Here is a 14,720-nt window from a genome sequence, read left to right as displayed (position 1 = left end):
ATGGATTCAGCACTGGAAGTTACTCCCATCGGGAGCGTGCAAGTAAAAATGTCATAACAAGAGTATACTGGCAACATTGCCAACATGGAATTCATTACAACCATACAAGTCTTATGGCGCGACATCGTCTTAATCAGGCTGAATTACGGGAATCAGGGGGCCTGGGTCTGGTTTGAAAAACTTGGACCAACTGATGATTTCTTTGCTGAAACCAGCTCAAGGAGTTGGCGAGCACACTTAAGAGCTGAGGTTTTAAAGGCACCCAAGTCGACAAATTGTCCATCTTGATCCTTCGACAACTCTTTGGACATCTCTTCAATATCGGCTTTGAATCCATCACCCATCATAAGTTGGAAGGCTAGGAGGGCGCCATAGGTACGCGAAGTACGTTTGAATACCTCGATGACTTCCTTGGTGTCGACGGCGAAAGCGTCGATCAACTGCCCCAAAGTCTTGTCTTGATTGATCTTGGGGAAGATCATCGAGTGCATCCGTGCCATGGCCCCCTTGCCTTACTGGAGGAGGTCCTGCGTGAGCTGGTGAGAAGCAAGAGTCATCGACAGAGTATTCGCTGGGGAATTGTTTGGAAGCTTGTCCAGAGCTTCGACAAGGATATCAGCACCTCTGTGAAGAACGAAATAAGAGGAGTTCATTACCAAAGGATTGAATTCGCAAAGCAATAATCAACAAGAGAGCAGAAAGGGAATTACTGAGCAAGGCTAAGGAAGATTGGCGAAGAAGATCATCCTTCTCAATCGCCCGAGCTTTGGTGGCTAGCCTGGATGCCTCTTCGTCCCTCAGCCTCTTCTTCAACCCCTGGAGCTCCTCCTTTAGGGAGTCGACTTCCTGACGGGCTTCGGCAGCTATTTTTATTGCGCCCTCCAACTTCGAGGAAGAAGACTTAACCTCCTTTTGCAGCTGGGCTTTGTCAGCTTCTAGGGAAGTGTATTGGGAGGCGAAAGTTTCTAAGGAAGATATGACAGCTCGCAAATCCTTAAGAAATAAGGAAAAACAGTTATCAGTTGAAGAGCTAGTAATTTAATCAGGGTCCATTCAGGAGATGTTGCATTAAAACAGAAAAGGACTTACAGTTTTCCCTGGAGAAGGAGCTGTGGCAGCGGCAGTCGAAGGAATATCCGTCCCCCTAAAAAGCGAAGAAGCAGTCGATATCTGGGCTGTCGGGGCCGCGGCAGGGGCTGAAGCTTCGGAAGCTGCGGGATTCGGCAGAACAATACAAGATTTGGCCCTCTTGGGCGGAGGCTCGAGGAAACCTTCGTCACTACGAAAGATTGGCGAAGTCAAACCATGATGCGGATGGCAAAGATAGGACGCAATTTTGAGAAAAAGAAGCAAGAACTTACAGATCGAAAAGACCATCTTCGTCGGCAAAGCCGCCGGATGGTCTCTTCAAAGGCAGCGCCTCGGGCTCCTCCGCAGCTGCATCAACAAAGGCAGCGCGATCAGCGTCGTCGTCATGCATGGACCCTGCTGTGTCGCTAATGTCATCGGCTGAAGATTGAGGATTGATAAAGACAGCTTCAGGATTCATTGGGTCATCACATTCATCTTTCGGGCCAGCATTTTCTTCGATATGGGATCCCTCGAGGATTGAGGAATCCCTTCTCTCGGAAGAATCGTTTGGCAGACCTTGCAAATGCTCAGGAGCTATGGGGATCTGTAGAAGCAAACGAGTAAGGACAATGGCAGTCATATTGATCCAGAGAAACAGTACAATGAAACCATGAAGGATTTTTTTACCTCGATTGGCTGATGATCAGCATCAAATGGCGGATGGGAAGATATTAGTGGGATTAAATCTTCTTGGCTGAAGGGAGTGAGGCGCCAAACTTCATCAAGCAGTTCCTTTTCGGATAGTTCAGCGATATTTATCCTAGTCTCGTCCTTGGGACCCGAATACAACCACATCGGATGAGCCCTAACCATGATCGGCTGGAATCGACGCTTTAAGAACACAGCGGCTACCTCCGTGCCTATCATGATCTGACCATCGGCTTCTTTGATCCTAAGAAATCTGTCAAACAACTTGTCGACTGCTGGTTTTTCATCGGGAGAAAGGATATTTTTCTAAGATTTCTTAGGTTTGGCTTCGAGAACATCGGAGAAACGAGGGAGCTGGGATTCAATTATTGAAGTGTCCCTAATATAGAACCACTTCAGCCTCCACCCTTGCGCAGACTCTCTCATTGGAAAGTTGAAGTAATTAACTTCTTTGCGAGCGACAAATCCAACTCCGCCAATGACGAAGGAACCACCACTACTGCTGTACCTTTTCACGAAGAAAATTTTCTTCCACAATCCAAAGTGGGGCTCAATGCCCAAAAACGCTTCGCAGATGGTAATAAAAATAGCAAGGTGAAGGATTGAATTAGGAGTCAGCTGCCACAGTTGGATCTCGTAAACTCGAAGGAGGTGATGAAGGAATTTGTGGGCAGGGAGTGAAAGACCTCGATACAAGTAAGATAAGAACATCACAGTAAAACCGGCGGGGGGATTGGGCTGTGAAATCGCACCTGGTAGAATCACATTCCCCTCGTCAGAAGAGATTAATCCAACGCTCCGAGCCCTCTTTTCGTCGCGCTTTGTTGTAGTAGACGTCGGCCAATCGCCGGGGATGGGTCCAACCGTGGAGCTCGGCGGCGTTGGAGGCGCCGGAGCTGGAGGAGGAACATCTGGAGCGCCTCTCCTCGACGATTTTGGAGAAGTCTTGGCGGCGGCACCGCTGCTCGTAGCACTGGTGGCAAGAGTGGAGCTCTTCTTCTTCACCATTTTTAGATCTAAGGAGATCTAGAAACGGCGGCGGCGGCGCAGTGGTTATGGATGAAGAAGATGAATGAAGAAGAAAGAGGATGCAACGATGGATTGTGGAAAGGGAGGAGTTTGCCCCGAAAGATTATAAAGTACGAAAAAACCTGAAGACTGAGCGGGCACGTGTCATTGTTTCCAATTTATTAAGAGGACCTCTTTTCATCATTGATCGCGGAAATCGAGGAGACACCTTGGTAACCGCACGCGAGTAGCGGTCACTTCTAAAAACAGAACCGTGCAGAAGCACGATGGGCCCGTCATGTCACGTCCTATCATTCAAACCGCATCAGTGATGTTGTCATCAATGATGTCATGACAGGTGTCGACTCCGATTGAAGCGTCTGAGGAGAAACCAAAACCGTCGGGTGGTCAACTTGAGTCTATGCACGGATTGCTTCGGGGGCTACTCCCATCGGGAACGCGCACCCGACAAACGTGAACTCGAAGATTCCCTTGCAAGGAAGGGCGTGAAGAAATATTTGAAGAAAAGGGACGTAATGACCAGACTCGGGGGCTATTCTCATCAGGAGCGCTAGACGCGCACCCGATAAACTTTCTTGCACTCCAGGGTCATGCCCGGGGACGTGATTCTGTGTAGGGTAGCGTTGTTTTGCGTTCGGCAGTTAACCAGCAAAACTGGGCATGCTACTCAATATCCTTTACGCATTAAAAAGCACCCAAATTTGAAGACCCGATGTAAATGTGTCGGATGACCTATGAAGAATTGCAGAAAGCTTCGGCAGAAGAAAAAGTTCGAGTGGTACAACTTGAGTCTACGCACGGATTTCAAGCATCCGTACCTAGACTCGGGGGCTTCTCCCATCGGGAGCGCTGAACGCGCACCCGATAGAAGAAGATGATACTGTTACAAGATGGACAAGAACTATCAAGAGAGAAGACCATTTGATGGAGGCATGCTTTAGTCTCTACCCGAAATATCTTCGGCTAGACACTCGGGGGCTACTGACGTGGGCATTACCCTTTGGGTAACTGTTATTTCCCTATCATGTGCGGCCCAATTGGAGGCCCATGAAGACGTCCAATGGCAAGGTGGGCCACTACGGCGGTGCCGAAAGGGATTCCTTGAAGTACAAGATGAAGAGGAACCGAACAAGGAAAGTTTAGATCTAGGGATTTTGTAACCTAGTCGTAATCGGACATATCTCTTGAGACCTGGCACCCTATATAAGGGCCAGGAGAGGGGCTGCCGAGGGATACAACGAATCTCAGCAACTTTAGCCATCGCAAGTCTAGAGCTAGATCCACGTAGCACTTAGCCTCTCGACGAAACCACAGCCGAAACCTTCGGCACCCCATTGTAACCCGATATTTTCGTAATGAAGATCAGACAGGCAGGACGTAAGGGTTTTACCTCATCGAGGGCCCCGAACCTGGGTAAATCGCTCTCCCCGCTTGTCTGTTAACCGATGATTCGTGTCAGCCTACAGGATTCCTTCAACCCTAAGCCCCAATCAGAGGGCATTGTCGAGGAGTACCCTCGACATGCTAAATGAATGAAGAACTTTCATCATGTCCACCTTGTCGTGCTGCTGCCGGAGGGGGGTCCCTTCCCTCCCCACCCAGGCTCGAGGGTATCGTCCTACCAGCAAACACACCACATAGAAGTAGTTGAGCACCCAAAGAAACTCTTGAACATGTTGGTTGTCGCTAAGGACCACGCCTACACAATCCGAAACGTATCATAACCATTGTTGCCGCACCACCAACTACTTTGTTCCCCTTATCCAAAGCAGCGCCTCTAAGGAGGAGAACGACGCCGGAGCGCCAATGTCGCCCAACAACAACGTAGGTTTTCATCTAGGATGAAGGAGAAAACTGGGGGAATGTTACCTCATCAGCCCTTCAAGAAAAATAACAACAACGAACATCGTTGCTAATGTGGTTGGCTTGCAGACAACCAAGGGTTCCCCCTAAATCCAATCGGCCACCTCGCACGGACCCAGATCAGCAAGCCCAAGGACTACCTGAGCTGGATCTGGCGTAGAATGGCAGAGTAAATAGAGATGCCAACAAATCGAACATAGATAACCCCCGTAGCATCTCCATACTGCGACATGACTTCCGTGGCCCTTCACCGCCCTCACGGCCAAGAAGCCCAGCCATCACTTGTGCACACCACCTCACCTTCCGGTCAAGGCTTCCACGCCACACGGGGCTGCCACCTCGGCTTTAGCTCTTTGCGAGGATAGATCATTGGGGGGTCCTCGGCGCCACCCTCACCGGAAGCCACACAGTTAGATCCGAAGAACCCCCTCAGGCGGTGGCGGGGAGGGAGGGATGGGGAGTACATGCACATCAGCTAGGGTTTGGTCCCCCACGAGTCGCCCTCGTGTGAGCTGCTAGAGCACCCGTGGGCATGTTGGAAATTTATATTTTACAAGTTTGTGGGATAAATCATTGGCTATGTCCGGATTGTTTTCTTAAAAAAAATCCTCGTTTGATTTTTTTAAACACAAGGATCACTGGTGCCGGAGACAAAAATCTCAACTCAAAAACGTTACTCTAACGGTTTAGCTGGCAGTATGTCATTGGTTATGTCTCGAACTCTCGATGCACCGGCTGTTTAATTGGAATAACACTAGTCACTTAGTTAGCAAATACTCCAATCAACCAATAGTCTAATATCAATTCGTCGTAATCCCAGTCAAAGCAGGAAAACCTCATAATGTCTCGCACAGCGTAAACGTGATAATTTCGTGCCAGACAAAGTACATGCATCACCCATTCACCCTGCTACTCCCATGCAATTTCTTCGGGTTTTTTTTTCCCTCAGTGTCTCGCCGATAGTACCGCGGTCGTAGCCGTGCTCTACCCGGCCCTCCCGCCTTTATATATCGTCTCCCCAGTCTTCTACTCCTTTTCAATCTGTCTTTGTCTTCTTCGCCTTTGCCTCCTAGCAGCTCATCTCTTCATCCTTACCCTTTCCTTCCCGCATTTGTCTTGTCGCCTCTGATGGGGGCCACCTCCCCTTCAGGCCTGGAGCTCACCATGGCTGTCCCCGGCCTTAGCTCCTCCTCCGGCTCAGGTACGTGGTTTCTCCATTCCACAGCTGCAAGAATGTTTGCCTCCATCGTAAAATTTGGATCCTGTTCTTAGTTCATAGCTTCAAACCTCACCACCATTTTCTTCGGTGCTTACTTCTGGAAGAAATGCAGAGCACCGTACATGGACCATTTGTATTTTCACTTGCATGCTTAATGTGGTCTTCGAGTTATCTTTCTAGGGAGAACTAATTCTCGTATGCTTCCTTGTTAATTAGAGGGGTTCGTATGCATCATCAACAACAACAACAACAGTAGCAGCAACGGCAACCTGAACATGAGGGACCTGGACATGAACCAGCCGGCGAGCGGCGGCGAGGAGGAGGATTTCCTGATGGGCAGCGTGGAGGAGGACGAGGAGGATATGAGGGCCGCTGGCGGGCCGCGCCGCCCCAAGAAGCTCCGCCTCTCCAAGGAGCAGTCCCGCCTCCTCGAGGAGAGCTTCCGCCTCAACCACACCCTCTCGCCGGTCAGTACCTACACGCCCCGTCTCCTTTAATTTGCTGCCTGCTTACTTAAGATCTCCATTGGCATGTGTGCAAGTCCAAATCCAAAGTAGATTGGCATGTAGTACACGCATGTAGTAATAGCGCGTACGTGCACCAGAAATCTCGTCCACGGATGGTATTATTGCGAAGTTGATCTGTTCAGTCGTAGTAGTACGGATGAATCTTGAACTGGATTCAGTTCCGTGTGGCGCGCTACTCTGCTGCACATTGAAGTAATCCTGCGATGGGTTCGGACAAGCACCGATTCCATTAAGTTTGCACTGCTCCACCTTTGAGTATATGTGTAGTCCATTCATGGGAAATCAAGATAATGAAGGAGTGCTAGTACGAGTCAGTGGCTCAGTGCTCGGTAGTGGTAGTGGTAGTACTTCCATGGCGCACAGCAGCTTGCTTGAAGAAGGTATCTACTCTGATTGTTTCGTGTGGTACATGGTGCATAAAAGTCTTCTTCTTAGGCATATCGTCGTGGTACAGTACAACGAGTAATGAACTTATATGTAGTGCCAGCTGCCTGCCATGGCAATGTATGTAGTTACTCCACATATGCTACTGGTATGTTTGACTAGCAGGGATCCAGTGTTCGTTACTCCTATTTACTCATGTACACTCCATGTCTCCATGGATAGATACTACTAGGAAAGGTCTGTGTCATGGGCGTGCATCAATTCCTTTTTATTTAATGTGTTGGAAAATGGAACTGTTGCAGAAGCAAAAGGAGGCCTTGGCGATCAAACTGAAGCTGCGGCCCAGGCAGGTGGAGGTCTGGTTCCAGAACCGCAGGGCAAGGTAAAAATAGGAAACCCTTAACTTCTTGATGGATACATATCTGCAGTACCCTGTATGCATGTTCACGAGCACACATGGCCAAGCCTCACGTGCACTTGGAGGCTTGGAGCTTCACCCTAAGCCTAAATGGTTGTAATTAAGAAGGACAAGTGTGCACCATGGGCGGTCACTGTTAAGATGATGAGTTTGTAGCTTCACTAGGAATAAGAAAATGAGTTAGTTGGCTTGATTTAGTAAGTTTTTCTAGGAAGCGGGTACGGGTACTGCCAATTCATGCATTCAAAGTAGGAAGACTCTGCAATGTGCAAGAGGTTCATTAGTTAGTGAAACCGAGGCAAATGGGGCAAACTTGGAGGACCTCCGAGTTCCCTACGTTGAATATTCAGACTAAGTAACTCAATGCTAGTATGCTTCAATCATCAGTCCATAACCTGTGCTAGGCTAATTGACGTTTCAAACTATACTCTCGTGGCAACTTCATTCAACAAATACTCCAAGTCTCCACGTGACCACGTCCACGGCACGCTAGCTACTGATCTTGCTTACAAGCCCGTCTAGTCGTCTACACTCTACAGTTTGTTTGCTTCAGCACCGCAGTGTTCAGTCAACATACTTGAGTAGTAGAGATTATAGTCTACATACATAATGTAGCTATAAGTATAATGCAACTCACATTATTTATACTACATCATGGAGTATAGTAGAGATCCTCTAAAACAACATAATCATGTGTCCTTCCGTTAATTAAGGTGACATGGATCATTGGCTATCCATCTTGAAACTTGTACTGCATCTAAGATGCGGGACAAGATCAACTAGGTAGATTCTCTAGCTTGATAAAGTAAGGCGGCTGTATGACACTATATGATTAGTCCATGATACTACACCTAGAAGTAATTAGATTAATCGTTCGGGGTGCTAGCACCTCCGGGCACGTGGACTAATCAGCACGTGCAAGTCAGGGTAACTGCTACAACTTGACCCTAGCTCAACGGGTCTCGTGAAGACTGAAGTTGAGTAATTCGAGCCCATCTTATTCCGTCAGAGTCATTGGCCTTCCTTCGCTCTACGTCGAGATGACAACGTTATTGGAATGGGCGCGCTGCTTAATTAAGTTGCGTATGGTACTCTAGTTTACGCTATTTTGAACGTCTACAGTTATGCATTTGGTTGTGTTTTGTTCCGTGTGCTCGTCAGTACTTACAGTACTAATTTAACCATGTTGTCATGTTACACAGTTATGTGCACCATTAACATGAGCAAGTTCAGATTTCACAGTTCCATGCTCTATCATCTGACATGGCAACTTGTGCTATTAATCCTTGATTCTGCTTTTGTGTTAATTGTATGTACAAGCTGAGCTGGTCTAAGCTGAAACTGAACTTTACATACGTGTACAGGACAAAGCTGAAGCACACGGAGATGGAGTGCGAGTACCTGAAACGCTGCTTCGGCTCGTTGACGGAGGAGAACCGCCGCCTGCAGCGGGAGGTGGAGGAGCTGAGGGCGATGCGCATGGCCCCGCCCACCGTGCTCTCGCCGCACACGCGGCAGCCGCTCCCGGCGTCCGCACTCACCATGTGCCCCCGCTGCGAGCGCATCACCGCTGCCACCAGCCCACGGGTCACCCGCCCGGCCGCCTCGCCGTTCCACCCACGCCGTCCCTCCCCGGCGTTTTAGGGTTTAGCTAGGGCTCAAGAGAAACAGACAGGATTATTGTCGAGGTAGAGTTGCTAGTGGTAATGTAGGGTGCACGAGGTAGAAATCTTGTGTAAATTAAAGGAGGATGGGAATGAAATGGGCGTACGTGGCTCGTGTGGGGTTTGGAAGCGGATCATGGCCCCATACCGTGCCTGGATAAAAAGTTTCTAGTTTGATGGTAGTTTAGGTCATTTGGTCTTCTAGAGTCGTGTGCTGTCAACTAAAATGGAATATATCATCCGTTGTCTCCCATCTTTCATCCCTTTTAGGCGAAGTCATGTTGTCTTTGCACCAAAGCCGTATCTACAGTACGTCCTTGCATTTTAGGCCCTCAGCACATGCTGCCCAGGGACGGTCTCGTGAACAGAAGGCCCGAAATCACACATGCCCATGTTTACCTTGAATGAAAGGAACAATCTTCTATTTAATGTCATCACACCAAATATTGCTTCATCGCTTCATGGATATTCATGCCCATGTTTTCTACTGATTTTAGGATAATGGTTCATAGAACCAAGCCAGAGCTTCACAGTCATATTAACACCATTGTAAACTCAAAGTGATCTAGCCGAGGGCCGTTGGCCCTTACGCACAAATGCAAAACATTCTTCTTTATTAATATATATATAAATAGAGTCTCTCTAGGGCTCACTCTATTGAGAAATTTTTTCGTTCTCATTAGAATGATGCCAGCCTATTAATTTGTTGTGAATTTCGTTACTTCTTCTGATCGATTGGTTGTCTAAACTCGTATGTGTTATTTCTTTTTTAATCGAATTGGGCGTTTCCTATCTTGCTGACCGGTTGGGCTTTTGATTCATGGGCCGTCCAAACTCGTATGTGTTGGTACTTTTTTTTTTCTTTTGCGAAATGTATGTGCTGTTAGGGCATCTCCAGCGGGCCGACGTATTTCGGACGTCCGAAATGTCCGTTTGCGTCGGCCCGCAGACGCGATGTGGCCCAGGGCGACCGTTTGCGTCTGGGGTACCTCCAGCGGTGTGGACGCATTTTTAACCGGGGACAGCGTCAAGGTCGCTAATGGCGTTTTACGTCCCGTCGAGGACTGCCGCCGGCGATTAACTGTTCCCGCGCGACGACGATCGTTCCCGAGCGTACCCAATACATTGGCAAGTTCCGCCGACGTTTCGCCCGTGCGGGAAACGACCTGCGCGCCAACTTCCAGCCGCGCCGTGGCTATATATGGTGGACACCGGCGGGGGCGACGGGCACACCTCAAACCCTACCATCCATCCATGGCCGACCACATTAGTTGGGAGCAAGTTGTTCACATGTGCCGGCACCTTCACCCGGAGGAGGAGGAGGAGGAGGAGGAGGTAGTCGCCGCCGGCATTGAGGCCCAGCAGCTGGACCTGGAGGCGGCGGCGGAGGCGGAGGTTGCGCAGGCGGTGGCGGAGGCGGTAGAGAGCGCGGAAGGGCGCCTCACGGCGACCAGGGCGGAGATCGCCAACGCCATGGCCGAGCTCGCCGACGCCAGGGCCGAGCTCGCGGAGGCGCGGGCGGCCATCGCTGCCCCTCCGACGAACGCCGTCATCCACGACATCGCGGACGACGACCCCCCCGTGCCCACCCGCTTCAAGTGCGCCGGCGACCAGCGGGTTCTGCTCGCGTCCTTTGAGTCCCTGGCTGGGGACGCCCAACGCCGTCAGGCTTGGGTGGCGGAGGAGGAATCCCACAGCTATGCGATGGCCATGGCTCGGGGGTTAATGTGCTCCGACCTGGACTCGCTCCAGCGTAGGGGCCCTTCTCCCGCGCTGGTCGAGCAGGAGAACCGGGAGCTGGAGGTCGCCATTGCCGCCAGGGACGAAGCGGTGATGGAGGCGGCTAGGGACAGGGCCCGCTTCATCGCCGACGTGGCGGCGATCCAGGCGGCGGCAGCCCAGGCGAACAAGGACGCGGCATCGGTCCAGGCGGCGGCGGCGGCGGCGGAGGAGGCCGAAGGCGGCGGAGGCGGCGGCTACCCAGGTGGCGTTGGCCCAGGCGGAGGCCCAGTGGGACAGCTCCCTGGCCGAGATGTCCGTTCGCCGGCGTGCGCGGCGCGCGGAGTGCGCGAAGCGCTCCCGCTTCGACAAGGGCGTCGGCCCTTCCGGCGGCCAGTATTGGCCGCGCGACTGCGAGTAAGCGAGGCCGGTGTAGGCCGACGGCGAGTAGGTACGGCCGTTGTAGTTTTAGGTTAACTCGACTAACCATCTCTGTAAAGATGGTCTTTTTGGCAAATCAATAGTAATGAAAAAATCTTTTGCTTACCTACTCACTGCCGACCGGGTCCGGATGCACCCAACGCGGACAGATTCCGCCACCGCCGAGCGTCCGCGGAGACGCAAACCTGGCGCATATTTGAGCCAGGTTTGCGTCTCCACGGACGGCTCGGTCACTTTGCGTTGCCCCGCTGGAGGTGGTGGCAGACGCATTTCCGATCACGGCGGACACAGACGGACGCTCGTGGTGCCGCTGGAGATGCCCTTACTTTTAGTTAGATGGTAGTTCTGTAGGTCATTTGGTCTGCTAGGATCGTGTACATATAAAATGGAAAATATCGTCCGCTATGGCCCATCTTCATCTTTTTTTAGGCGATGTCTTGTTGTCTTTGCGCGAAAGCCGTATGTGTATGTGCATGCATTTTAGGCTCCGCGGCACATGTTTGCCAAGGGACGGTTTCGTGTACAAAAGGGCTGAAATCAATAGGAAAAGTTGCTAAACAAAATCGAAATTGGAGCAAGCCCATGTTTATTGAGTCACTCACTTGAACCCGAGCTCATATGACTCTGCTTCAATATTTTTTTTACAAAAAAGAGCAAACAAAATAAAAAAATGTAATTTTTTTTATTACGAACATGAAAATGTGTTCTAATTCCAAGCAATATTGTGATGATAAATTACATGTTTGGTGGTTTATGCAAAAACAACAAAATTTGGTGTTGTTTAGAGCATTTGGATTTGTCATTTGCAACAACCTGATTAGTCTTTTTACACATACCATGACATATATCTTTTCTGGGAGATTTTTTTGCATGCTATTAGAACACATGTTCATGTTCATTGTATAATTTTTTTGAGCTTTTTTTTTTTTTTTAATATTTTGATTGAAGCAAGAGCATATGAGCTCGGGAGCAGAATAAACCACATCCACTGACAATCTTCTATTTAATGGAATCAGACCAGATACCACTCCATGAAAAAAAGCCAGGTTTTCTACTGATCTTAGGATACTGGTTCATATATAGAACCAAACCAGTCATATTAACAGCCTTGTAAAGTCAAAGCGATTTAGCCGAGGGCCGTTGGCCTGATGTACATATTTAGATCATTCTTCGTTATTAATATATAAAAAAACAGCAGGGGGGCTTTCCTACTATTCATGGTTTTAAAAAAGGCTTAAATGGTGGTGCCACAATTAAGAGGAATCCTAATCTTTTGTTTTGCAACGTTTATGTCAACCTTAAGGATGTCTATAACACTATTAAGATTTATAATACTTTATGCACGGTGAAACATGACCATAATTTGAACCATCATTGTTCTAGTAAGGCCAACAAAATAAAAATTATTAAGTTCTAAAATAAACTCCAAAGGTTAGGTTCGATGCCGCTGAGGAGAATAATAACCCTTTATTTTGTTCTCGATGTTCATCATCACCACATCCTTTGCTAGTCACTTAGGCTGGTGTAGTTCTTGCATTAGGTTCCTTTGCATGACACTCATACCAACCAATCTTGTATCCAATAACCAAGAATTACATTGCTGACCAACAAAGAATACATCTATACCATATATATATTCTATATACACGTGAGTTGTGTTGGAGATAGTATATCATACCATGTATTCTCTTTACACCTTTTATACCCTGTTCCTCTTGTACTGTACATACATGGTGTATACCACCGTGGCGCTACCCCTCATGTACTTGCCACCATGGGGCTTTTCCATCTAATATAACATGTACCTGAACCCCGGAGTGGGGGTATCGTTTCCGCCTAGCTGATATCATATCAGAGCTTCCCCTTCCTCGATAACCTAGTGGTCGAAACCGATTTCTACAAGAAAAACTAAAACCAAGAACTACTACCTCCAATCTATGGCGCTGTCCTCGTCTTCTTCGTCGATTACAGCCATGCCCACATCTGTGGGGTCTCCCCTCCTCAAAAACTCATGAGGGAATTTTCTATTTTGGAAATCTCTCGTGTTTCTTGCACTTCGCGGAACGCAGGTTACCGATTTGCACGACGGTCTGATGTGGCACTGCAAAAACCCTGAAGGTATAGGATGTCGAAAAGAATATAATAATCATGCCAAACTCTACATACGCAGATTGGCTCGCACGTGACCATCATGTCATGAGGTACATTGTGAACTCTCTGTCGCCTAAGGTCTTGGCTCATGTCCTTGGTCTCAACTCGACTACTGAAGTCTGGGATGCCATTGAAACAATATTTGCATCTCAGTCCCGTGCAAGGATCCAACATATGTGCTCAGCCCTCAAAAAAACCAAGAAGTTAGATTTCACAATTGTACAATTCTTCACAAAGATGAGAGGAGTCTGTTTTGAACTCCCCGCTGCTGGAAAAATTATTGAAGATGATGAACTGGGGGTATCTGCTCAATGGACTCGACAGGTTATAGAATTATATGGCCGCCTCCATGAACACCAACCCAGGAACGACAATGGCCGATCTATTTGTCTAAATATCGTCCTATTATGTGCGCAACAACATGCTCGCCGACAGTGACTCGACTGGTGATTCTTTTGTTTCCTCGGCTCCGCCCGTCGTGGCCGTGACTATCGCGCATAGCCTTGTGGCCACAATGACAACAGTGGCCATGGCTACCGCTCTGGTGGACACCGCGTTGATGATGGATATGATAGGTGTCGTAGTGATGGAAGCTGCGATGGGTGTCACCGTGACGATGGAGGTGGTGATCGACATGATGATGGACGAGTTAGGTGTCGCCACGATGATGGTGGCCATGACATGCATCGCTCTGATGATGGAGGATGTGATCAACATGATGATGGAGGGCGGAATCGGCGTCGTGATGAAGGTCAAGGATGTGATTGTCGCGGCCGTCCCACTAAACCATATGTTATGTTACTTGCCCGATCTATAAGATTCACGGGAATCCGTCCTGTAAGTGTCGGTGAAGGTTACAAAGTAAAGGAATCCACCGCGTGGGGGCACACTCATTAGACCACAAACATCCGTATGTATGATTTCCAGTAAGTCACTTGCCCGTTCAATAAAACCTTTGACGAAATTTTAGTTATTTTTCTCATTAGACAAGCTTTTCCAGCATCAAAAGATTCAAAATAAAATGATTTCAAAAGTACATCATTATGGAGTTTCTTCATGCGCTTGTGTCAAATATGACTAACCTGTAGTGCCACAAGTAAATGGTATTCAACTCATTAGTCTTTCGACATTTAGCGTCAACGTTATGTATGTAAGTATCACAATCAAGATTAATATATAAAAAAACCCATTCCGAACAGGAGGATGAAAATAGAAGACATTATTCATATAAATAGAATAACCATTTTTATCAGACTTAAATGAATAATCACTCTGTAAGATACAATATCCTCATATAATATTCTTACATAATGTCGGTACGAAGAAACAATTACTAAGCTCTAATATTAATCCCGAAGGTAAATGTAGATGCATCATCCCGACGACGACCACGAAGATTCCTGCTTCGTCCCTGACGTGCATCGTCACCTCATTCTTCTCTCTGCATCCTAGGCGTCCATAGTTCCTACATCGAGTTGCAAATATTAGAAGCTGATCCGGTATCAAATACCCAGGAATTATTCCGA

At 48.3% G+C, this 14,720-nt stretch overlaps 1 protein-coding gene across 1 annotated transcript; it reads left to right on the top strand.

Moving 5' to 3' along the window:
• The first annotated feature begins 5,706 nt into the window (after positions 1 to 5,706).
• Positions 5,707 to 9,136, top strand: LOC127343099 (homeobox-leucine zipper protein HOX3). Its single transcript, XM_051369184.1, has 4 exons — positions 5,707 to 5,872; positions 6,107 to 6,357; positions 7,104 to 7,183; positions 8,584 to 9,136. Exons 1-4 carry the CDS (start codon positions 5,800 to 5,802, stop codon positions 8,861 to 8,863), a joined length of 684 nt encoding a protein of 227 aa, XP_051225144.1. The 5' UTR covers positions 5,707 to 5,799; the 3' UTR covers positions 8,864 to 9,136.
• Positions 9,137 to 14,720: the final 5,584 nt, after the last annotated feature.

This window comes from Lolium perenne, chromosome 3 (assembly GCF_019359855.2).
Source record: "Lolium perenne isolate Kyuss_39 chromosome 3, Kyuss_2.0, whole genome shotgun sequence".
Classification (NCBI taxonomy): domain Eukaryota; kingdom Viridiplantae; phylum Streptophyta; class Magnoliopsida; order Poales; family Poaceae; genus Lolium; species Lolium perenne.
This window is presented reverse-complemented; position numbering and strand designations above follow the sequence as displayed.

Excerpts from the sequence above, each read along its gene's own strand:
- LOC127343099 (XM_051369184.1), top strand. The coding sequence starts at position 5,800 with ATGGGGGCCACCTCCCCTTCAGGCCTGGAGCTCACCATGGCTGTCCCC. Across the intron at positions 5,873-6,106 it reads TAGCTCCTCCTCCGGCTCAG|AGGGGTTCGTATGCATCATC; the intron begins GTACGTGGTTTC and ends CTTGTTAATTAG. Across the intron at positions 7,184-8,583 it reads TTCCAGAACCGCAGGGCAAG|GACAAAGCTGAAGCACACGG; the intron begins GTAAAAATAGGA and ends ATACGTGTACAG.